Here is a 25823-nt window from a genome sequence, read left to right as displayed (position 1 = left end):
AAAATTAATAATTATGAAAAATAAAACACACATCATTCTAAAATCAATTATTTCATTGCTATGCCCTAAATCTAATAGTAGAAAAAATGAAAATGCCATAAATTATTTTATTATCGTTATAATCAAGATAATTATCGCCATTTTTTACTATTATACTTATTTATAAATAATTTACATTACAGTTCACACGTTCAATAATTTTCAGGTTATTTCGAACATATCGAAGACCAAAGAAATCTTCGAGAAAAAGTACTAAACTATGTTTTAGTTATGGCTAGACCATTAGTTATGTATCAAACCGATCATCCAGTATATTGGTCACCAGTCTATCTTGCAAGCAAAGTATTTAACTTTGAAAACGAACGCGTTCGAAAAAAATTTATATTTTGTGTTTGATTTTCAATTTTTGTCATTTCAGGTTGACAATTTAAAAGCTACTGACACTATAGATGGCAGACTTATGACAACAGTATCTGCGCCCGTTTTTGACAGGAGAAACCATTCGGTAAATATACTGAGTACTTTTGTATAATATCTTATACATATATTACTATTAAACTTCGTTTTGACAGGAACGAGCCGCCAATTTATTGGGTGTGGTTGGTATGGACGTCTATATTGACGACCTAAAGAAACTTGTTCCAGCCTATAAGGTAAATATAAAGTTTTTATACGAATATTGAAGATATATTCAATTTTTAAAATTGTTTTTATCCTTTTAGCTCGGTGCCAATGGTTACTCCTTTATATTGGACAATAACGGACATGTCCTTTACCATCCTGACTTCCGACCAACGGTAATAACTCATAGAACATTATCACTAATAAACGGCAACTTAATAATTTCATGTGTATAAACAATATTTTACAGCAATCTGATTCGGTCAGACCTCAATATAAGACGGTCGACCTGAGTGAGATTGAGTTACCGGACGTGGACACTAATAATAACACTCTATTGCTCGAAGTGAGTATTTATTTTTTTATAAAATATTCTCATTGATTGAAAACGTTTTATAAATATTTTTTAGTTGAGGAGAGAAATGATTGAGCAGCGGGAAGGTGAAACCACTCTAAAAGTCAAAAATCACTTGGATAATATGGTAACCAACACACAACATATTTTAAACTGATAATATTATATTTAAAATATAATAAAATTGTACCCAAATAGTTTTGATTTTTAAAAAATTATTGCATGTTATTGAAATTGTGACGTTCAATGTATGGAAAGAAAACTAAATTTTTGATTATAAATTATTTTTATATAAAAATGTTCGTTTTATGAAAAAAACAAATAGATTTTAAAACTTCACACAGAAGATAGTGAGTTTGTGAGGGAATTATAATTAAAATATAACTTTATGGCTTACTTAAAATGTAAACCCAAAATAATCTTTATTAAACAAATTAAATTTTAAAAGTATTTAATTTAATATTTTTTTAATTTCCAGAGACGAGTATCTACTAGAAAATATAAATACTTTTATCATTCAATCGAAGATACACCTTATAGTTTAGGTATAGCTCTTCCAGAAAGTTATGGAATGTATGAACTGCTCGGAGAAGAAGAAATCAAGTTAACTCAATTCAATAGTTAGTAACTTAAAAAACATGTTTGGATATTTAAAATTTATTTGTATTCGTTTTTTAGTTACAGAGTATTTTAAAGGAAAAAACTGGAAAGTCCACCCCGAGTGGTAAGTACAAAACTACTTCCAAATTCTATTTTACGTATAATATGTATAATGATTAGGTTATAGGTATTATATATATATATCATATATATGTCTCATTATTGAAATGTAATTTTACAGGGTTTATTGTGAATATAACTATGGCAATGAACATAACTTTAAAACTCCAGAGGATAGAGTGTTGCATTTTTTGTCCAGATCCAAACGTCCTGGTTGGAAATGGATGTCATTAAGGTCTAGAATGCCACAAAGAGAACCTGGTAATTATATAATGAATTAATAAACACTAAAATATTAATTCTTGTGAGTATTTGCAGGTACAAGTCAGGTTTATAACACGTGGAGAAAGGAAAAAGACTCTCATTACTGTAAGTGTTTTGTTACTAATACCTATGTAATCATTTTAAATACCTATAGATTTATTAATGAGATTTTTTTAATTACAGGCGATAAAAATCTTTTACAATCCTTAGTATTCGATGCATTAGTCACTGATAGTCTTGAAAAACTAACAAGTCAAATATCTAAGGCTGATAAACAGTAAGCGCATTGTTCATTTATTATATCTTAGGTATATTTAATCTAAAAGTTTATAAAAATAGTTTTTTTGGACTCAAGTTTTCCTGAATTTCAAGTATTATGTGTTTTTATAATTTTTTATGATTCGCCAAAAGTTTTGATAGTTGTCAATGAAAAAAAATATATATATATATTTACAAAATCTCAAAACTTTTATTTTCAGTAAATCTACAAACACGTTACTCAAAATGCAAAATTTAAAAAATAGGTAAAAAAATAAAAAGAAACTGGCTGTTATTTTTAAACACGCATTCTAACGCACTGAAATCACAAATCATGACTAATGTCTGATTATATTATGTACCTACTCACAATATTATGTATTATTATAAGTCAAAACACATTAATTACACACATATTTGCACCAATGTTAATAATAATTGATAAGCATGATTACTTATTTTTATTTTATTTTATTTTGTTAAGATATCATAAAATAAAATATCTGAATATTTTAAGTACCAAATATAAATAAATACAAATATATAACCAAATACCAAATCAAAAGATTTATTTACATACCAATATAGTTTTGTTAACTTCAGTTATACGCTGTTACATTTATTTATTATGTTATTATTTTTTAACTTGTATTTCTTATCATAAATTTAATATTTTTTTATGGCTTATACTTCAAACTGCATGTGATCATATTATAAAATATATTTTATCAATCTATCATTCCCTTTCATAATTGAAAATTATATTGAATGAGTATTTTGTCATGTTTATATTTTAGCATTTGTTTCTACTGATCCATTCTATTTTTTTATTATAATATCTTAAACGTTCGACAAAAAATATTGTAGTAATATACCTCACACTTTAAAATATTCAAAAAAATATCCTGTTGTTAAATTCAAAACAAAAAACAAAAATTTAAAAATAAATAAATAAATATAAAATTTTGCAATACTTATAATATTTTTTTATAAACCATAGTATATCATAATAAATCAAAATAACTGGAATCTAAAGTTTTAAGTTGAACAGAATATGATTAGATCTTCAAATAGCTAAAATTTTATTTAAAAAAAAAGTACCTATGAATTATTCAATATTCATAATACTTTAAACACTTATACGTTATTCTGTCAAAAACGACAAACACAGTTTTGTTTGCAGATATTTTATTTTGTCGATAAGGTTAATATACTTTAAGTTATATTTAGCTACTTTTGTTTTTATAATATTAATTATGATTTATTATATATTTGCACCTAATTTAAAAATTGCACTAACCTTGTCTACATTTTAAAGCCCAATAGCCACACTAATGGCACTTCTGCACAGGTAAAGTAGATGAAACACGTGGTACATTCAAACTATTTGCACTGAACTGTAGATTTGATATTTTATTAGCTCAGTGTGTCACAGTACCTAACGTAATTTAAGATTGTTGTTCGGAAAATATGGACTTTAATCGATTTTGAATTACATATTTTTTTATTTATGATTAAGTGTTCCCCACCTTAGAAAATATTTTGAATTATTATTGCAGCGGATTTGGTAAGATACTAAGATGTCTCACTTCCACATAACATTTAAGTTACAAACTTCTGAAGAAGTAACTAAAATACAGCACCATTATTTTTCATAATATTAACTTGATCGATTTTTTTTAATCAATTAAAAATTAAAAATTGTCCTAGATCTAATAACTTTTTTTAAATACTTAAAATTAAACTTCTGTGGCTTCTTCAGAGGAGTTTTTAATAATACTTTAAGTTAAATAAAATATGTATAAAACAACAATTTTTCGTTCTGTATTAATTTGTAATTTTGTATACTATGTTGCACGCGTTCGTAGCCAAGGACATCATATGTTTGGTGTAACGCTTACGTTCATTGCGACAAGGAGTGGATTATTGAGATGGCGAGATCACGGAACAAATAATAACAGAGGCCCCGAACCGTAAGTTTGATGATTTAATACATGTCGTATCATTAGTATAACCATTCATTTTTCACATATTGTTTTAGACATTTTAGCGAAACCAACAAAAAAGCCATAGACGAGGTGTGGTACAAAAGAGCGATTGACCAGCACAACATAGAACCTGAAAGTTTTGTGTTTTCAGTGCCATTCAATTCTGGTTAATTTGATTTTTTTTCATACTAAAAACATTCCAATTGTAATTTTCATATTTATATTTCTTTCAATGAAATGACAATAATTTTATTATTCAATTAAACGTAAACATTGATATTGTTTATACAAATACTACGTCGCGTGTATCGTATATTCAGGTAGGTATATACTATAAAGGTGGTCCGTTGATTTTGGAGCAAAACAGCATTATTTGGAAAATTACAATCGGATATGTTGTTCGTGTAAAAGGATAAAAATAAATCAAAGTCATTCGACTTCTTTACAGGCGCTGGTCTCGATCGACCACTGATTACAGCTACCCACGCCATGTTCGTTGAAAATAAAGGTCATCGAGCAGCAGCCGCGGTTGTCGGCATACAATTTCAACATTCATCGATCGCTTCGCACTTCATCAACATCACTTCAGCCGTGCGTGTTAAATTAATAACAATATAATTATTACAAAATGATCTAATTTTTTTCTCTCTTAATCTATCCCAAGTGTACTGGCATGACCGGATGCAAGAAGACGTGTGCTTCCGATGATCTCGACTGCTATGTGTTGGATAACAACGGTTTCATCATAATATCCGAACAATCGCATCATACCGGACAGTTTTTCGGGCAAACAGACGGTACGATTATGGACTCGTTGGTTCAAGACGGCATTTACAAAAAAATCACCATACTGGACAACCAAGGCGCGTGTCATAGCGGTATCGAACATGGAACCGATTCCGCGTCTTCACTACGAGTAATCATACAATCAAAATAATAATAGCGATTATCTCTATAATATCAACGAACACCCAACTCGACTAGGACCGTTTACGATGCATCTTATTTCTTTTGCAGCCTTTCCAGCCGGTCGTCTGGTTTGTAAGGTGGTTATTAGGTCGATTGGCTTGGTTAGCAATCGAAACTAACATCTATCACGTTCTATTCCCGGACTGGATTCAAGCTCAAGAAGAAGGTATATATTTTATTATATTTCTTATTATATAATATACCCAGTAATTTAAGTAGGAAACTATATTCATACCTACTATCATAATATAATTTATATGAGTGAATTTCTAATGAGATGTACCTTACTTGGTACTAGAGAGATATTATATTTGAACGTAAAAAAGAACACTTTCTCTCTCCCCCCCCCCCCCCCACCATAATCAATAAATGACAGTCTCATAATCCAAACACATTTGTTATTCTGGTATCTATATTTTACACACACTTCGTAATTTTTCGACCAGATCCAATGTATTCGGAATACGACCTGGGACCAGATGAATTCGTGCCAGATCAAGGTGAGAAGACCACGGACCAGAGTGACAAACCAATAACAGACGGTGTCGGTGGTGACCGGGGGAGCTCCGGGAACGACTACAAAGACATACCACAGCATCCACCGCTGTACGTGCCAAGTATGAAAAACGCCGAGTACTTCAGCCCAGTTTACAACCGAACTCAACCTGGCATAACCAGGACATGTCGCAAATCGGTAGATTTGTACGTCCTGCAACCCAACAGATTGAATATGAGTGGGTCGTTTAACCCACTCAAAGGAAAATTGACCAATTGCCACGCTACTGGATGCGAACGGTATGATAATGTCTTATTTACCTATATACTGTTTACTACAGCATATATTATTATATCTCTATCTAATGTTGCCTACGTCAAAACCATTTGTCATTGCCATATTCTGTGTAGTTACAACGCCTAAGACATGAATAAACGATATTACATCCTAAACTGCTTATCACTACCTACTCCTAATTCTAATATGATATCTGAGTCAATTAAAGAGTCCATTCGAGTTCTAAAAAGTATAACACTATAGTTATAGCATCATGAATATAGAACAATCCATAAACTTTTCTTTTAGACTCGTCACATTTATAACCGAGTACATTTATTTCGAGGAGACAGAAAAAAACTCACATAAATTTCATGACTTGAAAGTTGATACATATTATTTACTTTTCGTGTTTACAGGCCATTCAGTGTGCAAAAAATCCCCCACAGCAACCTAATACTATTAGTGGTGGATACTCTGTGCCCTTGTGGCAGCAAACAACTGAGCATCGAACCACAAGAGGTTCGAATGGCCACAGATGAATCTGGACAACCAGTGTACAACTGTCAAGATCAAAACATGTTCCGGAGACGCACAGGAAAGTGCATTAACTATCATCCAGAAGTGAGTTTTGATAATTTTGTAGCATTATGATTTTATCAACACGTTAAATTTGTACTAAGTGACTATTAACTATTGTTGGTAACTAGAGTTTTTATTATTATTTTTAAATAGGAAGGATTTGAAAAATAAATATTTTAATTCATTTAATAGTGATGATAATTCTAAATTAGGTACGGTGCAAAATAATGTACAATTTATAAACCAAGGAATTGGATTTTTTCATAAACATTTTATACAAACTATATCATATTTAAAACATAAATAAATTGAATTATGACTTTTTAATAACATTTACGTATAATTAAAAAATAATGGAATAATATCATTTCATTTTATTTGTAAAGGTAGGTACATATTATATGCGAGCATATAGTGCATTAAATATTCAACAAAAATTATATACTAACTGATATTATGGCATACTACATTACTATAATACTATTTAATAATAATACCACCTATTGATTAAGGTAAATAAAAAAAAATTTTATGTTCGTTCGATTTTAAGTTCACTCGTGATGTGTTCCAACGCCAATTCTGCAGATTAGATATGGCTCATTACAAACATTTTATAAAAATTGGAAATTTTAATATTTTTATTGATATTGCTGTGACCTACTAGCAGTTTAATATAGAATAAAAATTCTGGACATCATACAATAGAATATGATACGATAAACTCAATGTTAATTTCAAATGACAATGATCCACTAAAACAGTGTCGCCCAAATTTAACACATCAAATTTAAATTGGAAAACCCAAATGGAAAATGCAATGAATATTTAACTTAAAGTTAGGTTAGTAGGTTACCATTCACTATTCAGTTACTAACGTAATATTAATTTCCCTATAGTGTTAGGTTACAGAAATACTAATCGATTTCTGTATGCCCATTTACAAGGAATTAATTCTTTATAGCCAATAAAAAAACGATTATTAGAACAATAAAAATTGTTTTAATTTAATCATGAAATATATAACATTGTTTGAACTAAAGATACATTTAGTTGGTTACTGGTACACCAGCAGTTGTCGAATTGTCGACTCCACATTCGTTTGTGCCTCGTTGGATTTTGAAAAGACCATTGTCACCCCAATCTGCGTTCCATGAGTTAACCATCAACCAGTATGGGACTCCATATTCTTCACCCCAACCAATCAATTTAACGGCATGACCTCCTAAATATGAAGCATTCTCTGATCGAACGTAGACTCCTAAAAATAGTGAAATTGATGTTAACACGTTTAGAAATTGGAATTCAAAATACTATTCAAATAACTATTACTTTAGTAGGTATGTAAAATGTCATTGCGATTAACATGAACTATTGAGCTTACCTGACTTGTAATTGGGGAAATCGTCATAAACATCAAATGATGCTTCAATGGGACCATAGGTCATAACGTCCTTCTGGATACTTCCGTATGTAAGGTAATACGAGTCTCTTGCTGTAATATCATAATTTTATTGAATTACAAATTTATTACATTACATTTAATAATTCCTATTAATGTATTAATAATATAATATAATATCTGAAAAAATCGTACTGTATCTGTGATCGTCGTCAAAATCAAGGTCTTGATCTCCGTAACACATTCTTGTGCATCTGTGATTTTTTTCTCTCGGTTTGCCAGCGCATGTATTATTACCTTGATCGTCATATGGGCAAGGAGGGACTCTGTATGGTTCACAACCCTATACAAAAAATATGAATGACAAAATAGTTCACGTATATATTAGTACTTTTCTATAAATAATCTGCTTACCTCTCCCGATTTATAATCTCCTCCGGTGACAAGACCGTGTTTGTTAAAACGTTCCCAAGCTTTAATCGGGTATCCTCCGTTACATCCATAACCACACTTGTGACAGCAGAAAGTTAATTCTTCAGCGGATAACAGTTGATTGAAATCTGCGTCTGTGGCTACACACAAACGGTCAGCAAACGCCGAACTTGTAGCTAATGCCTGTCATAGAGATAATAAGTTATATTATCATTGAACTTTTGTCTCAAATTAACTTATAATTTGTATACTTAATTTAATATACCTACATTGTGTATGTACATGTATATTATATACTAATTATATTCAGACATACCCAACAGGATCCACAATTTCCTTGGTCTCGGACTGCTCCAATCGTCTTACATTTCCTCCATTTTTTTCTAGCGTCAAATTTCTTTGGGATTCTACCGAATAAGTTTTCGTAGTTAGAGTCTTCTGATTTGTACATTTTGTAGTTAGCTTTAGTTGGAATTTGGACACCTTTGGAACCCAAAAGTTTTAAGATGTCTTCCTTCGGTGTGGATGGGTGAAAGTTAACACCAGCCTAAATAAAGTAGATAAATAAAAACGTCATTTGAAAATATCAATATTACACGGATAATTGTTATTTTAGATTAATTTAAAAAGGGGAAGTAATTCAACATATCGATTCTGCTTAGAAACGTTTTTTGTATGAAATTTAAATTTAACACATCATTCATACAGTGACCTACTTAATGCCGAGATAAGTAGATCTGCTGTAGAGTAGATTTCCAGTTTAACCTTTTTTTTTCATTTGAATTCATAATATTTAATGAATTTGTATAGAGTTATATTTCTTTGAAAATATTAACTATACGTTCACACAAATAAAAATTTATTTTATAACTAACCACTGTAGTTTAAAAATAATAATGTTTAGACTTACATAAAAAGTGTAATTTGTTTCTCTATTTAGAAATAACACTGTTTGAAATTGTTGTGTGCTTAAGAAGTACAATAATATAACCTGTAGTTTTTAGCACAATAAGTACATGGGAAACAGAATTAAATTTAAATTAAAAATTTGAAAAGGAATTAAGAAGTCACCCATTAGTGACACTGGACTAATTTACTAACTTTAAAAATGGAAGCTATTTAGTTTACATTATACTCCAATATAAAAAATGATGAAATCGTGTACCTTATGGTTAGTCCTGATTTTAAGCTGAATTACTTTTTAGACACTTAATTTACTAACATAAAAATAAATCGTATTAACTTTAGGGTATATGTGTTTCAAACAAATAATTTATTTTAACATAAAAAATAACATCAACCCACAATTATTATTTGGGTATATAACACAAAATATAATATTCAAGTTGTACAACTTACCTTCCATGTTGTTGCAACTGCATTGATTGAATTTATGTAATCTTTTTCCAAAAAGTGTGCTTGTTCTGTCATATAGACACTGAACAAGATCACAGACAATAAAATGAATACCCTAGCCATTATTGAAATTGTTTTTCCAAAAAAATATATTAAAAAACGAAATGCACTAAAAAATTCCCAGTACCTACCCAGTTGCAGACTGATAGTGCAACTGTGAATGAGTTTAACTTTTCAAATATCAACTGTATTTATACTACCATATTATATGTATTGGGATACTTGAATGAAATACTTCATATTTTATTCGTAAGTTTTTCTCAGAATACTCTAAATATTTTCAAGTGTTTTTATTATAGATTATACAAATAAATATTTTATTTAAGCAATTTTGTTTGATACACTCATAGCTTTATCAAGTTTCTATGAATTTTGGTAACTAATCTACAAGTTATTGTCAAATAAATACGTTTACAGATATGTATATTATTATCAGAAATAAGCATTTTATATTAAAAACACGTTATGAATAATAACCACTTTGCACAATATTATAGATGACTTGCTCAATATATGGTTTTATATTTCACGTTGTCTAATATACATTCATAGGTTATACTTTAAAATTATGAGTTCGAATATTACTTCTCTAAAGTCTGAATTTTAAATGGATAATAACTGCACCACTCTCTACCCGCAATTCAATAAAAAAAATCTAAATTCAATATTGTAGAAGTAGAACTTTCTTATGAAAAATCTTAAAATCTACAATACTTATATCAATTGACAGTTTCAGAATTATTTTCTATTCTCTCTGACAGAAATCCAAATTTCAAAACATTTTTTATAATGGTCCATGGGGTGTTGTGGCAAATCGCAGCATATTCATTCTATCAGCAATTACAATCTGAAAACTAATTTACAATATATGAAGATCTTTGTATTAAATGTGCAGGCTGTTTAACTTTAAAAAAAATAAATATAACAACATAAATTGGAAAAAAGGGGAAAGTGGGTCACCGCTCTGCTGTAAAGTTGTTGGTGTCGAGTGTTCTTCATCATTGAGGAGTAAGTAACTGACAACTGTAATGTATTTATGTATGTGATAAATTTGTATTCAATATTTCAATGATAAATCATTGTATATGAAAAACGATTCTGAACGATGACGGTATGTCAGTCTGTATCACTAAATATCTTTTATGATGTAATTATATTGTTAATAAATTAATTAATTTTATTATTGATAATACGGTAAATTGACTAAATTTTTGATAAAAACATTGCATTTTAAAATGTCAATATGTGTATATGTAGGTAAAGTTTCAAGTACTTACGAATAATATTTTTAAATTATGACAAAATAACTAAAATTGTTATTCTTCGTATAAATTTTGTCCGAACTTGGACTTAAATATCTATAAAACAAGTTAAAGAAAGCTCACTCAGTGAGCGAGCTAAATTCCCGATTTCTAAACGTATTTTAATACATCGCAATAAATTATAATTCCATATACAATTTGTGTACCTACAGTGACAGCGGAAAATATATACATATCCTAGTATCAACAATTTATCGTCACTATATGTACTGGTAACTTTAACGGACGGATGGACGGACACGTCGGGAATATAAGGTGTTTAAACTTATGTTTAGAAATCTAAAAAACCGTGCTCATATTATGTTTTATAGATTTTTTGGTTACAATATTATGAACCACTTATGTGAAACCTTGTATTAAATTAAATTATTAAACTTTTTGACCTAGTTAACAATGTCTTATCGACATTTATTGCAAAGTCATACAGTTTCAAATGTATATAAATATCTCAAAAAGATTCAAAATATTTTAAAAAAGTATTCTCAATATAATTTAAATTTTTTTAGTTTCACTGTAATTTTTAAAGTACTAGAATTTTTTTACTTTTTTGTCCCCTCTTGCTAAAGATGGAAGTACAAATTATCCAAATCTAGAACATATGCGAGCATTCTTGAATATTTCTATAAAAAAAAATAAGTATCGTTGTTATTAACTTGCATTTAACGTAAACAATATTTTATCGGAAATCGTGGTCCACATTGTACGGTTCGGCATTCACTAGCCCAACATGTCACATTTATTATCAATACGTTTCTTGTAAGGACGAATGATTGACAGTTCTTCAGTCTTACAATTCAACAACCATAATTGGCGTTAATCAGAATTTGTTAGATTGTCCGATATGCGTCGTTTGTCAAATTGTGATGGACATATCATATAAAAAAATCAAATTAACAAGAAAAAACTGTAAATAAAGGGTGCTTATTATTTCTTAAAAGTTCACCTTGTGATACGTATTGAATTAAATATAATTATTCAATTATTGGAACCTAGATAGAGATGTAGACTCATAGATGGAAATTTTCCATAACTTCAGAGAGAGCTGTTAATTTAAAATAGTTTATTGAATATCAAAGCTACTCTCTGTGCTTTAAAAAATCATCTTACGTCAAGGCTCAAACACCATGGAAAAATTTTTTTAACTTACCTATATCATTCAATATACATGCACGCATGTGTGTAATATGTATGTGTTATGTGTATAATAATAATAATAATAATAATAATATTAATTGATTAATCAAATTAATAAAATAGGAAAATTATATTAGTATTTGTGACAATTACTTTAAAATTAGAAGAAAAAAAGATATATATAAATAAACTGTATCGATCTCTGAAATAATTTAACTCAGTTTAAATTATTTAAGCAACATAAATGTATTTAACTGAGATTTAAACTTATAAAACTTATATAGCCTAATTATTGTTCATGTCATTCATCGTCCATGTAACTTGTTATTAACTCACGTTGTATGTGCTGTAACTTACTGATGTAAGCTCGGTAAATGTATCAGGTAAATCCCAATGACAGAAATTCAAAGGGTAGCGCTGATTACACAATATGCCATTTCATTTTTTCTCGTGGCGCAGATTACCAAAATAAATATTTAGATGTGACGCAAATGTCATTTTTATTTTGGTGCTGATAAAAAATGCATTAACAAAACCCCACAAGTGAGTTTAGATAATTTTGTATTATTAGAATTTTATTCACTCGTTAATATTTAGTACTAAATGTCAATTGTGTAGTTCGTAATTAAGATTTATTTGTTTTTTAAATGTAAGATATTCAGAAAAATGTGTTTTTTATTCCACTTAACATAATAATGGTATTTCTTAGTTAGATACAGGGCCGCGTAATTCCAGATTGACTTTAAATTGTATAAACTGAGATTACGGATTTCTCCATGAAAGTGTTAATTTAAAACAATAGAATTATGACGTTGTATAAACATTCTACGTATAATTCAAAAATAATTTAATATTATCAATATTTTTAATTTGTATTTTGTATATACGTATTGTACGCCAATATAGTGCAATAAAATTCCAAATCCATCCGATTTCATAAGTCACAAAAAAACGTATGACTCGAGACAAATAACAAAAAAATGTTTAATAGATTATAATATTATAATGTTCAGCATATTTTTGAGTTCACTCGGGATGTGGCCCGCCGCCGTCTCTGTAGATACATAGGTACCTACGGTTAGGTTAGGTAAGGTTATCACAGAATTTTTTATAAGCCGAAAATTTCAAACGAAAGGTTGATGTTGCCGTTAGTAGCTCCCGGCATATTATAAAAAAAAAATTCTGGAGAATTGTATACAATATTATTAAGCGATACTGCACTAAACGTTTAATTCAAATAACGATGATGCCACACTTAACTCCAGTATACACAGAGTGAATTAGGTATACATTAGGAATCGAAAAGCATCAAATATCAAACTTAGATTGGAAAACAAAATTGCAAAATACATTTCATTTTATTTGTAAAGGTACATATTATACGCGAGCATAAAGTGCAATAAAAATTCAATAAAAATTCTATACTAACTGATATTATGGCATACTACATTACTATAACACTATTTAATAATAATAATACCATCTATATTGATTCAAATAAATAAAAAAAAAATTTAATGTTCATTAGATTTTAAGTTCACTCGTGATGAGTCCCAACGCCAATCCTGAAGATAAGGTGTGGCGCATTCCGAATATTTTATAAAAATTGGAAATTTTAATATTTTTATTAATATTGCTATAGGTTACCATTCACTATTCAGTTACTAACTTAATATTAATTTCCCTATAGTGTTTAGAAATACAAATCGATTTCTGTATGCCCATTTACAAGGAATTAATTCTTTATAGCCAATAAAAAAACGATAGTTAGAATAATAAAAATTGTTTTAATTTAATCATGAAATATATAACATTGTTTGAACTAAAGATACATTTAGTTGGTTACTGGTACACCAGCAGTTGTCGAATTGTCGACTCCACATTCGTTTGTGCCTCGTTGGATTTTGAAAAGACCATTGTCACCCCAATCTGCGTTCCATGAGTTAACCATCAACCAGTATGGGACTCCATATTCTTCACCCCAACCAATCAATTTAACGGCATGACCTCCTAAATATGAAGCATTCTCTGATCGAACGTAGACTCCTAAAAATAGTGAAATTGATGTTAACACGTTTAGAAATTGTAATTCAAAATTCTATTCAAATAACTATTACTTTAGTAGGTATGTAAAATGTCATTGCGATTAACATGAACTATTGAGCTTACCTGACTTGTAATTGGGGAAATCGTCATAAACATCAAATGATGCTTCAATGGGACCATAGGTCATAACGTCCTTCTGGATACTTCCGTATGTAAGGTAATACGAGTCTCTTGCTGTAATATCATAATTTTATTGAATTACAAATTTATTACATTACATTTAATAATTTCTATTAATGTATTAATAATATAATATAATATCTGAAAAAATCGTACTGTATCTGTGATCGTCGTCAAAATCAAGGTCTTGATCTCCGTAACACATTCTTGTGCATCTGTGATTTTTTTCTCTCGGTTTGCCAGCGCATGTATTATTACCTTGATCGTCATATGGGCAAGGAGGAACTCTGTATGGTTCACAACCCTATACAAAAAATATGAATGACAAAATAGTTCACGTATATATTAGTACTTTTCTATAAATAATCTGCTTACCTCTCCCGATTTATAATCTCCTCCGGTGACAAGACCGTGTTTGTTAAAACGTTCCCAAGCTTTAATCGGGTATCCTCCGTTACATCCATAACCACACTTGTGACAGCAGAAAGTTAATTCTTCAGCGGATAACAGTTGATTGAAATCTGCGTCTGTGGCTACACACAAACGGTCAGCAAACGCCGAACTTGTAGCTAATGCCTGTCATAGAGATAATAAGTTATATTATCATTGTACTTTTGTCTCAAATTAACTTATAATTTGTATACTTAATGTAATATACCTACATTGTGTATGTACATGTATATTATATACTAATTATATTCAGACATACCCAACAGGATCCACAATTTCCTTGGTCTCGGACTGCTCCAATCGTATTACATTTTCTCCATTTTTTTCTAGCGTCAAATTTCTTTGGGATTCTACCGAACAAGTTTTCGTAGTTAGAGTCTTCTGATTTGTACATTTTGTAGTTAGCTTTAGTTGGAATTTGGACACCTTTGGAACCCAAAAGTTTTAAGATGTCTTCCTTCGGTGTGGATGGGTGAAAGTTAACACCAGCCTAAATAAAGTAGATAAATAAAAACGTCATTTGAAAATATCAATATTACACGGATAATTGTTTTTTTAGATTAATTTAAAAAGGGGAAGTAATTCAACATATCGTTTCTGCTTAGAAACGTTTTTTGTATGAAATTTAAATTTAACACATCATTCATACAGTGACCTACTTAATGCCGAGATAAGTAGATCTGCTGTAGAGTAGATTTCCAATTTAACCTTTTTTTTCATTTGAATTCATAATATTTAATGAATTTGTATAGAGTTATATTTCTTTGAAAATATTAACTATACATTCACACAAATAAAAATTTATTTTATAACTAACCACTGTAGTTTAAAAATAATAATGTTTAGACTTACATAAAAAGTGTATATTTGTTTCTCTATTTAGAAATAACACTGTTTGAAATTGTTGTGTGCTTAAAAAGTACAATAATATAACCTGTAGTTTTTAGCACAATAAGTACATGGGAAACAGAATTAAATTTAAATTAAAAATTTGAAAAGGAATTAAGAAGTCACCCATTAGTGACACTGGACTAATTTACTAACTTTAAAAATGGAAGCTATTTAGTTTACATTATACTCCAATATAAAAAATGATGAAATCGTGTACCTTATGGTTAGTCCTGATTTTAAGCTGAATTACTTTTTAGACACTTAATTTACTAACATAAAAATAAAACGTATTAACTTTAGGGTATATGTGTTTCAAACAAATAATTTATTTTAACATAAAAAATAACATCAACCCACAATTATTATTTGGGTATATAACTCAAAATATAATATTCAAGTTGTACAACTTACCTTCCATGTTGTTGCAACTGCATTGATTGAATTTATGTAATCTTTTTCCAAAAAGTGTGCTTGTTCTGTCATATAGACACTGAACAAGATCACAGACAATAAAATGAATACCCTAGCCATTATTGAAATTGTTTTTCCAAAAAAATGTATTAAAAAACGAAATGCACTAAAACATTCCCAGTACCTAGTTGCAAACTGATGGTGCAACTGTGAATGAGTTTAACTTTTCAAATATCAACTGTATTTATACTACCATACACGTTTTAGGATACTTGAGTTTTTCTCAGAAGATTATATTAAATATTTTCAAGGAGTTTTATTATAGATAAATAGATATTACAAATAAATATTTTATTTAAGTTATTCACTATGTAACTTTAATATTTTTTTTTTTGACAAAACTTCTTTTACATTAGTCACTAAATAAAAAACTAACGTATTACATTTTTAAGCTTGTTGGCCGGATAAATAATTTTTTATTGACATTTATAGAAAAACATTGTTAATTAAGCAAATACAATCCAAGTGAGGGTGGTTAACCAAGCTGGTTACCAAACAATTTTAATAAATTTTAATTTTTTTTTTCTCCAATTATTTTAAAAAGCACTGAGCATTTTCAATGGTGACCTCTTAAAAGTACCAACTAGATCCATTTTGTTTCCAAAAACATACATCGGGCATCGAAGTTTATGATCAGAGCATTTTATCTACACGAAAAGTTGAGAAGTTACAAACATTTAAAAATACCTCAAATATACGTCTGAAATTTATAGACTGGACAAAACCAAAATAAAATTGTAACTAATTTTCAAGCCCTCTCCCCCTCCCCCCCATTGAAAAATCCTGCGTACGCCACTGGGTAGGTATGAGGTAATGTCTGTGTTATTATAGCGTATAGCAGTCCGATAAAATGCAAATTTATACCATAACACAGGAGAATATAATGGTATTTTAACACTATCCTTGATATACAAACACAAAAATGATTTTACACAATAACATTATAGGTACATGTGTTACACAATATAGGTATATTTTCGTTGAACGGTGGAAGAAAGTATGATAAAAATATGTAAATTTTTACTTAGTTTTAACAAAGTTGATAAAATGACTGATGTCCGTATGCATAATCAATTTATGTGTCACATGTGAATATGTGACATAGTTTACCGTGTCTTATGTGACACATAAATTGACTATGCATATTGCATATACAAGCATGATATTTATAATAGAGTTCAGTAGACATTATATTGTCGTGCTTATACATTTATTGTATTTTAGTATTACCTACAGTGATTTTCACCACTTTGGATTTTAAACCTAGATTCATTAATCTGTTTGTTCGTTTACTATTTTACCAACTTTGTTTACGGACACAGGTGCAAAATAAATTGTAGGCTATTTAAGTCAACTAAACATTTGACAAGGTTAGGGACTAACTATAGGCAAACTATAGGGGACCAACTTCTAAGTCACACCACCTATTTTTGTCAATATATAATAATATCGTCTCGAGTTTTTTGATCGACATGTTTTCCTTTTCACTTTCTAGGAAATTGAAATCAAACAGTGCGGTTCGAGTTCGGCGCTACTAGTCACCTCGTACCTGGTACTACTGAGCATGGTAACCGCCATATGGATAACGTGATCGTCGTACTTCGGCTGAACGATGAATTCCTCAGCGCCTTCGGTTTTACGAATAACTTATAAGTGTATGATAATTGTTATATTTTTTTTCTTTTTTTTTTACATAAGATCTTTTGAACGGTTTTTTTTTAATTTATATTATTATATTATTCGTTTAATAATGGCCAGCGCTCGAATTTATAAGTGCCCCCGCTAAATCGTTGTAATAATAGTATTTGGCATACATACTCATATACACACGCACATAATATTCATATCGCGTGTGAATTGTATACATCTTATTTATATATTATAATAATATATATTGTGTGTGTGTATAATGGATCTTCCATTATATATGTATATATTATATATAATATATATTATATAATACTATGTATGTAGCATAACTATACCAAAATATTTTTGTACGTCAAAAATTATTATGTACTTATATGGGAATGAATTTAATATGATAATTGATATGATATTATATAGAAAAACTAGACAATAATTTGCTGGTAAATGTGCAATCGTATTTACTATATAATAATAATAATAATAAATAATAATAATTAGCAACACGTCATATTATAGATGATATTATTATATAATCATAGTCATATTATAATATTTCACGCGGCGCAAGTGCAATGTTAATTGTGATAATATAAAATAATAATAATAATATATAATATACAGTCAAGTGGGTTCTAAGTGTATTTAGTCTAGAAAAATAAATCATCACAAAAGTAGTTGATTTCGATTACCTACGATATTCTATATATGTTATAGGTACCTATATAGTAATATTATAATTACGCGGCGTAGAGTCACCAATTCTACCCAGGTCGCGTATTTCCATATTTCTACGAATTTTCCGAGGACTCTTGCTCGGTCGTTCTGTCCCCACTGTACTATATTATTGTATTCGAGTACCTGTCGTCGCGAGATCTTTTTTTTTTCACAAAACCCGACAAATCAAAAACGGCCACGTAAACGAAGCAAATAACAAACAAAGTCACCGGGACGAGAAACCACTAACCGAAATCAGATAGGCACGATACAATAATATCAAGTGGATTTAAATAATATTTTAACGCTGTAAGCACGCTTTCCCAGCGCAGTGAAATCAGTTGCACAGACGGTATCCCCGACTATACATGACCTTACGAATTTTTCTCGAAATCTGCTACCTACCGAAAAATATTAAATTGTATACACCCACACCGTGTGTTCAACACTGCAGCACGGAATTAAATATAATATCCATACATTTACGTTTAAAAGTTTAAGAAAAAAATAGACACATCTTACCCGTGCAACTCCCTGCTGTATGGCTGTATTCTATGCTATATAAATTATTATAATAATATCATTATCTACTGGTGAATTTGCGTGGTTCTGAATTAATAAAATATTATTTCATAATTCTACGCTATTGAGTTTTTTTTTATCGTTAAAAATACCGTGTTGTTTGTTTTTGTGCATTACACAATACTATACAATATTGTAATTATTAATATTATCATTATTATTATTATTATATAGGTACGTGTATATAATAATAGTATATTATATTAAACTATTTAATTGTTAGAGTCGTTTAAGAAGTATATTATATATTATATAATATATGTGTGTGTGTACCTATGTATATAATTCAGTTCACAATGCAATTGTTTTTTTATCGTTGAACTCTCAGTATTGTATTCTTCTTTTCATCGCGAATTTTATATTTATTTTTTAAAATCGTATATAATATTACAAACTAATGTAATTCACTTTTTTTCCATTTTTTTTTTTTTCGTTAATTAGTAAAAATTTGTATAAAGTAAACAAATTGTATCTCATCAGATTTATGTCGATCAGATACTACGAATCGTGCGCATTAGTATAAAGGCAATTTTTATACGAGTACGTTGATATTAATATTATTAAGCCGCCGTTTGAATAATATTATTCATAATTCATTATATTATATTGCTTTTTTTCTCGAGTCGACTGTCGACTTGAACCCTTAACTGCACAACAAAAACACGCGCTAATATTATGATTTTCTCGTCGATTGAAGTATATTAATTACAATACCATATTACCATAATATTAATATACATTATTAATTCGTGTAAAATTAAAAAAATATATTATGCCACGTGATATATTACACTTTATCTAAAAAAACGCACATATACCTAATAATAATTTTATAGAAAATGCTACACTTTATAATTATAGTGCCGTATCGATCTTCTTTTTCGGTTTATAATATGTCGCGTTTAACATTTAATATTGTTATCATAATACCTATACGTCATTATTATTATTATTATTACGGTTTAAGAATTTTGTAATGGGTTACCGATGTTTGCAGTTATTATATTGTTGCACCACTGTCGTACGCCACGAAACACGATGTCCGTGTAAAATGTTTTGAATTTGATTTCGATCCCAAGTCAGATTTAACGTTTTATTTGTTTGATATTTTAAACGGTAGTTTATAGTCTAAATCATAATCTGCGATTGTTGTTAACAAATAATAAAAATAAAAACGTGTAGGCATAGGTTATTTGTTGGACTAGTATTAGTCAATAGGTACATTAGAGAGATTTTTATTAGAGTTTATCGCTATATTCAAACATTATTATTATCGTTTAAGACACGTTTTGTGTTAGTTAGTCTGATAGGCAAATATTTGGTTTCCTATCCCCAATTAATAGACAATTTTATTTTTTGTTTTTTTAATAAATTTAAATTGTTAACTTTATAAACGCAATAAAAATGTGCGGCGGGATTTTTTTTTGGTAGGTTTACCTACCTATTGTTACCTGTCAGTTATATCATAAATATCATGTTTTTTTATATATAATTATTGTTAACATCTAGGCTTAACGATTTAGAATAATTATTATCATAGAACTTAATGTTTTAATAACTCAACGTGGAATGTTCATTATTGGACGAACGTCTACTATTTTTAAGCATATACGTACATACATGTATTCAAACATATGTATAACTCATGTCTTCCAGTAACATATTATGTTAATGTAAAAATTTTACAAAAAGAACATCAAATCGCTGTCAGTTCTTTCAGTTTTTTTGTAACAAAATTATTTATTATAATCATATAATCATTATTACGCCTTTGTTTGTTATACCACAGTTATATCCATTCTACACACACACACACACACACACACACACACACAAGTCAAACAACTGGACATTGACGAATAAGTATCCAAATAAATAGGTAGGTACGCAGCGGTACGCCTGTCTGTAATGTGTACCTAATTAGGTAGCCAGGTATAAGTATTTCCAGATCTTATATTTTTAAAAAAATACAAGAAGAGTTGCTCTTTTTCCCGTTTGAGTGTTGTCTTTTATCAAACATTTTTCTTCCGCACATGTATTCGAACTCAACATCACAGATTTGATGTCTGAAAATACAATAAATTTCACATGTTTAAGGCATGGTGGGGATATATTTTCATTTACTGTAATGTATTATATAAGAATGAGAATGAGGAAATTTTCACAACAAGAAAATAAGAAAAAAAAAAAGATGGGTTATAATAGATTATAGAAGTAAAAAAAAAAATGCCAAATTCTTAAAAAATTAAAATATATATTAATATTTAATAATATATTATTAATGAACCTTTTTAAAAATACAAAAATACACATACTTGTTGGTACACACCTTTGCATGAATCTTTTGATAATTCACTTGAAAAAATATCAAAAACCATCAAATTTGAACAGTTGGAAATATCTGATAAATATTGTTAATGACTTGTTCCAACTTATTTTGAAGACTTGAAGTCATAATACAGCCGCTTGAAGTATTTTTGTTCTTAGGCCTTTACTGTATGATTTATATTTACGATTGCATTTGGCTGCATAGAAATTACGAATTTAGACAATTATTTTTAGTGTAAAATCTATAAGTAGGTACTTACCATTTATTTTTCTAAAAACTATAAATGGTTCATATCATGAATTTTATTTTAACCAATAATACAAATATATCTTGTGATACATTTTTACCAATACATAACAATAATATTTATTTTATTTAACACTATACACAAATAATTGGATAAAAACCATTAAAAATTTTTAGTTGCTTCTCCTTCTTCTTACACTCCTTGATAAGAAAGAAATTCCATAATAAAAATAATGCTGTACCTGATGTAACTGTTCTATGATCCTTTGAATCACCTAATAAATTTGATAGAGGAACGAATGAATTTAATACCTATGACACAAATAAGACAAAATAAATAATAGAAGGATGTAATGATATGCTCACACACCATTATAATAAACTAAAATTTTACAGAATAATAAACAACGGCCAGACTGTCGTTTGTAGAAATCGGTCGCATCAAATAAAACCATTCACAACGACAATTAAGATATCGGCACGCACTTATAACGGTATTACGTAGGATGTGTGTGACTTTATTTTATGCTGACGCCAAAGAATAATCTAGTTCCCAGGCTCACGATAACTTTTTGATAAAGCCGCCTACCACTCTCTGGTCAGCATCCTCGCGTCGTCCCTTAAACCAGTGCATGAACACCAACCACCAGAGTAACAACCTCTCAAGTCTCAAAAAACCGATTTCAACGAGCGACAACTGGACTCCTTATGCGAGCAATAATCAGTGCGTTCCTTAATTCAATTTGTGTATTTGAAGTATTACTTTGTTTTATATAAAACCTAAAACTCCTACAATATTCACTACAAGCAACTGCGAATCAGGTAAGGCATATAATATAATATTTTATGTTGATTGCAGTTAATACATTCTATATGCTTTTTTCCATAAAATTATATTGTACGGTGTATTTGATCTAATTCTCGAATACACGATCTCGAGAGCCCTCCGAACACCTGGAGGAAAGTAATAGCGTAATTTTATCACTCTAATTTTACTATCTTAATATAACTATCGACAGGTGTCGTCTTATATTTATCTTATTTCTACGTTATTACAGAGATTAAAAAATTTACTACTCGATAATTTGATCTAGCTGAAATGTCTTGAACTAATCCTCTTCTTCTCAAATCTGAAAGTACAGCAGATCATCATGATCATCATCAGTCATAATTTCAACATGCATAATAGGTTCGAGTAAAATTGTATTAGGAGATTTTAGTAGTTATAAAAATAGCTTATATATTAAAAATGTGGGTAAATGGATGTCGTTCTGCTGTACAGTAGGTTACAAGTGGCTCACTGTAATGGATGGTGTTAAATTTGAATTCATTGTATAAGAAAAACGATTCTGAGCGAAAACGGTCAGTCAGCCTATGATATTACCAAGTATATTTGATGATATTATTGTGAATAAAGTAATTTATATATAACCTATTTACGTGGAACCTTGTTTTAAATTTTTAATCCTTAGCTATAAAAGTTGAACATTTTATAAATTTTCAACTACAAAATAATTATTAAATTTTAAATTAGATAAATTTTGTCAAAATTCAAACTTTAAATACTTATAAAAAAAAATTTTGCCTATGTATTCTAAATATTTTTCAACTGTTATTAGAACGATATATTATCAGGAGCCTTATATTACATTTTCACGCTTTTTTACCCAACAAATAAAGTTTTATTTACATCCATAGAAAAAAATACTAAAAAAAATGAAAAATGAAAATGTCCGTAAACAGCTTAAAATAAGTCAAAATATTTGGAAAATGTTATGGTGTATAGGAAATGCAATTATTAAACATTCAGTCAACATTTTATGTCCCTACGATCATTTGTTTTAGAGTTACACCAAAAACCAAAATCGATTTTCTGGAAAACAGATTTTGCGTAAAAATTCCCGTTTTTCCTTAATTTTTCTTTTGTTTTTCACGTCGCTTTTGAAAACTACTGGGAAATTTTTACTTTTGACTCCCCAGAGTACCAACTAGATTCACTTTCCTATCAGAAAATTTACTATTGAAGAAAATCCAAGCACTTTTACTGTCCTAAAAGGTGATGACCACAAAAATAAAAAAAAAAAATAAAAAAAAACACACACATCTTTGTAAAATCAATACATTCATCGTTCCACTCAGAATCTAAAATATAAAAGTCCAGTCACAATTTTTTTTATAAGCTTTTAAAGTTCGAATTTTGACAAAAATCGTAAAAAACACGAACATTTGCAAATTATTTTGAGTTAGAATTTTTCTAAAAATTTTTCTTTTTAAATGTAAGATTATAAAATGTAATACAATATTCCTTATAAGAATATCTACCTTTATCAAAAAAAAAAAAAATTATAAGAAAGTCAAATTACATTTTTATGAGCGATTGAAGTTTGTACAACATTGAATATTCGATGGATGTTCTTATTTTTTTGTAACTCAAAAACGAATAGACTTAGACACTTGAGATTTATATCATATGTTTATTTTATTAATTTCTATACTTGATAAATTTTCAAAATATTTTGACTTTTTTTGATCTGTTAACGGACAATTTCAAATTTCAATTTATTTAGTTTTTTTTTTTCTATAAATATCAATAAAATGTTGTTTGTTGAGCCAAAAGCGTCAAAATGTAATACAAGGCTCCCGATATATTGCTCGAATAGCTTAAATTGCTTAAATTCAACATTTATAGCTAAGCTGCTAACCTAACCTGCTAAGGATTGAAAACTTACAACAAGGTTCCACTTAGTATGTTATTTTGTAACCAAAAAATCTCAAAAATATAAAAACACATAATTTTGCTTTTAAAAATGCTGTATGGTTGTACAATTGAAAATAAAATGTTATTTATAGATATTTAAATATTTTTAAATAGGTACTTATATTAATTTTTAAAATATTACTGTAGTAAAATACTAATTTTAAAGATTTTTTTCCAAAACTTTAAATTAACATTGAAGATTTTAAAAATATTATAATATATAAGTATTGAATTATATAGTACCATGTTAATAACTTAAATTAACTAAGGTACCTACTTGTAACATAGAATTTTAAGATACATCAAATTATCTCGGGATTCGTCTGTTTCCACTAGATTTTTTGCATCTATATATTGTTTAACCACTTTTTAATTTCAAGAGGATAATCATCTTCTTGATTATCAGAATATTCTTTTTCTAATGAACATTCAGTTGGCTGATAGTCCATCGCACTTTCAACTATAGACTGTTCGACACCATTAGAAAATCGTGTTATAAAAATTGTTTTGCTTTTTCACAATGGGTATCAATTCCATTTACTACAATTTCATATTCTGACAGCATTACAACAAAAATTTTTCTTATCAGAAATTTAGTTTCAAATTCGTAGCCATAACGCCCATCATAACTAATTTGCCAATAATAGGTAGCTCTAACGTAAAACTCTTTTACGCATCGTCGTACATGTACCTATTTAATGAAATTATTTCCATGTAGTTACAAATGTCTTCAGGGGCGGATTTATCAACAGGCCACCAAGGCACCTGCCTAGGGCGCAATATTTTTTGGGCCGCGCTGCCACCGCTAGAGGTTTGACATCGGTGACCGGTCAAAATATCTTCGAAATAATATCTTTGGTCAAAATATCTCATGGCAAAAATGTTTTTGGTCAAAATATTTTTTAAACTAATTTTTTAGTTTATATTCATATAATTTATTTATCTCTATATAATCAAATATACGTCATATATATCGGCTATCGGTTCTATCGCCGTGTGAACCGTTGTATTAGGTACATAGGTATTATTATTATATTATCTCCGATCGACATTTTATATCTTTATAACTGCTAGTCTACTTATTGCGAAAACTGGCCGGTAATCCCCGTCAAAGCGTCACTATTATAGACTATTGGTATTGACTACGTATACATATTATGCCATTATGATAAAAATGGTAGAAAGCTTATCAGCTTATATACATTTTAGCAGGTTTATGTGTAATAGTTTTGTCATAACAGTATTACTTGTCAACTGATGTACCTTGCTTTTGA

At 28.9% G+C, this 25823-nt stretch overlaps 3 protein-coding genes across 5 annotated transcripts in view; 1 reads left to right on the top strand and 2 right to left on the bottom strand.

Moving 5' to 3' along the window:
- The window catches only part of LOC132943863 (voltage-dependent calcium channel subunit alpha-2/delta-3), a 48467-nt gene extending 27488 nt beyond the window's left edge, over positions 1–20979 (top strand). The window contains exons 9-28 of one of the 3 annotated variants that reach the window (XM_061012991.1): positions 206–342; positions 419–505; positions 573–653; positions 723–797; positions 872–967; positions 1032–1103; positions 1455–1596; positions 1655–1700; positions 1818–1957; positions 2015–2065; positions 2144–2237; positions 2440–2484; positions 4087–4191; positions 4260–4372; positions 4655–4797; positions 4871–5122; positions 5224–5341; positions 5622–5970; positions 6367–6571; positions 17766–20979. In XM_061012991.1, the coding sequence (XP_060868974.1) occupies positions 206–342; positions 419–505; positions 573–653; positions 723–797; positions 872–967; positions 1032–1103; positions 1455–1596; positions 1655–1700; positions 1818–1957; positions 2015–2065; positions 2144–2237; positions 2440–2484; positions 4087–4191; positions 4260–4372; positions 4655–4797; positions 4871–5122; positions 5224–5341; positions 5622–5970; positions 6367–6571; positions 17766–17861 (2447 nt within the window). In that variant the 3' untranslated portion in view covers positions 17862–20979. Of the gene's footprint in view, positions 1–205; positions 343–418; positions 506–572; positions 654–722; positions 798–871; positions 968–1031; positions 1104–1454; positions 1597–1654; positions 1701–1817; positions 1958–2014; positions 2066–2143; positions 2238–2439; positions 2485–3536; positions 3570–4086; positions 4192–4259; positions 4373–4654; positions 4798–4870; positions 5123–5223; positions 5342–5621; positions 5971–6366; positions 6572–17765 lie in introns of all 3 variants that reach the window. The other 2 variants (XM_061012992.1, XM_061012994.1) reach the window with 2 other exon arrangements.
- Positions 7506–9953, bottom strand: LOC132943865 (cathepsin B-like). Its single transcript, XM_061012997.1, has 6 exons — positions 9720–9953; positions 8677–8907; positions 8343–8543; positions 8124–8271; positions 7911–8021; positions 7506–7787 (listed from the first exon to the last, which is right to left on the bottom strand). The coding sequence occupies exons 1-6, from the start codon at positions 9837–9839 to the stop codon at positions 7576–7578; spliced, it is 1023 nt and encodes a 340-aa protein (XP_060868980.1). The 5' UTR covers positions 9840–9953; the 3' UTR covers positions 7506–7575.
- Positions 14000–16434, bottom strand: LOC132943866 (cathepsin B-like). The gene is made up of 6 exons (XM_061012998.1): positions 16211–16434; positions 15168–15398; positions 14834–15034; positions 14615–14762; positions 14402–14512; positions 14000–14278 (listed from the first exon to the last, which is right to left on the bottom strand). The coding sequence occupies exons 1-6, from the start codon at positions 16328–16330 to the stop codon at positions 14067–14069; spliced, it is 1023 nt and encodes a 340-aa protein (XP_060868981.1). The 5' UTR covers positions 16331–16434; the 3' UTR covers positions 14000–14066.
- Positions 20980–25823: the final 4844 nt, after the last annotated feature.

Source organism: Metopolophium dirhodum, chromosome 4 (genome assembly GCF_019925205.1).
Source record: "Metopolophium dirhodum isolate CAU chromosome 4, ASM1992520v1, whole genome shotgun sequence".
In the NCBI taxonomy this organism is placed as follows: Eukaryota; Metazoa; Arthropoda; class Insecta; order Hemiptera; family Aphididae; genus Metopolophium; species Metopolophium dirhodum.
This window is presented reverse-complemented; position numbering and strand designations above follow the sequence as displayed.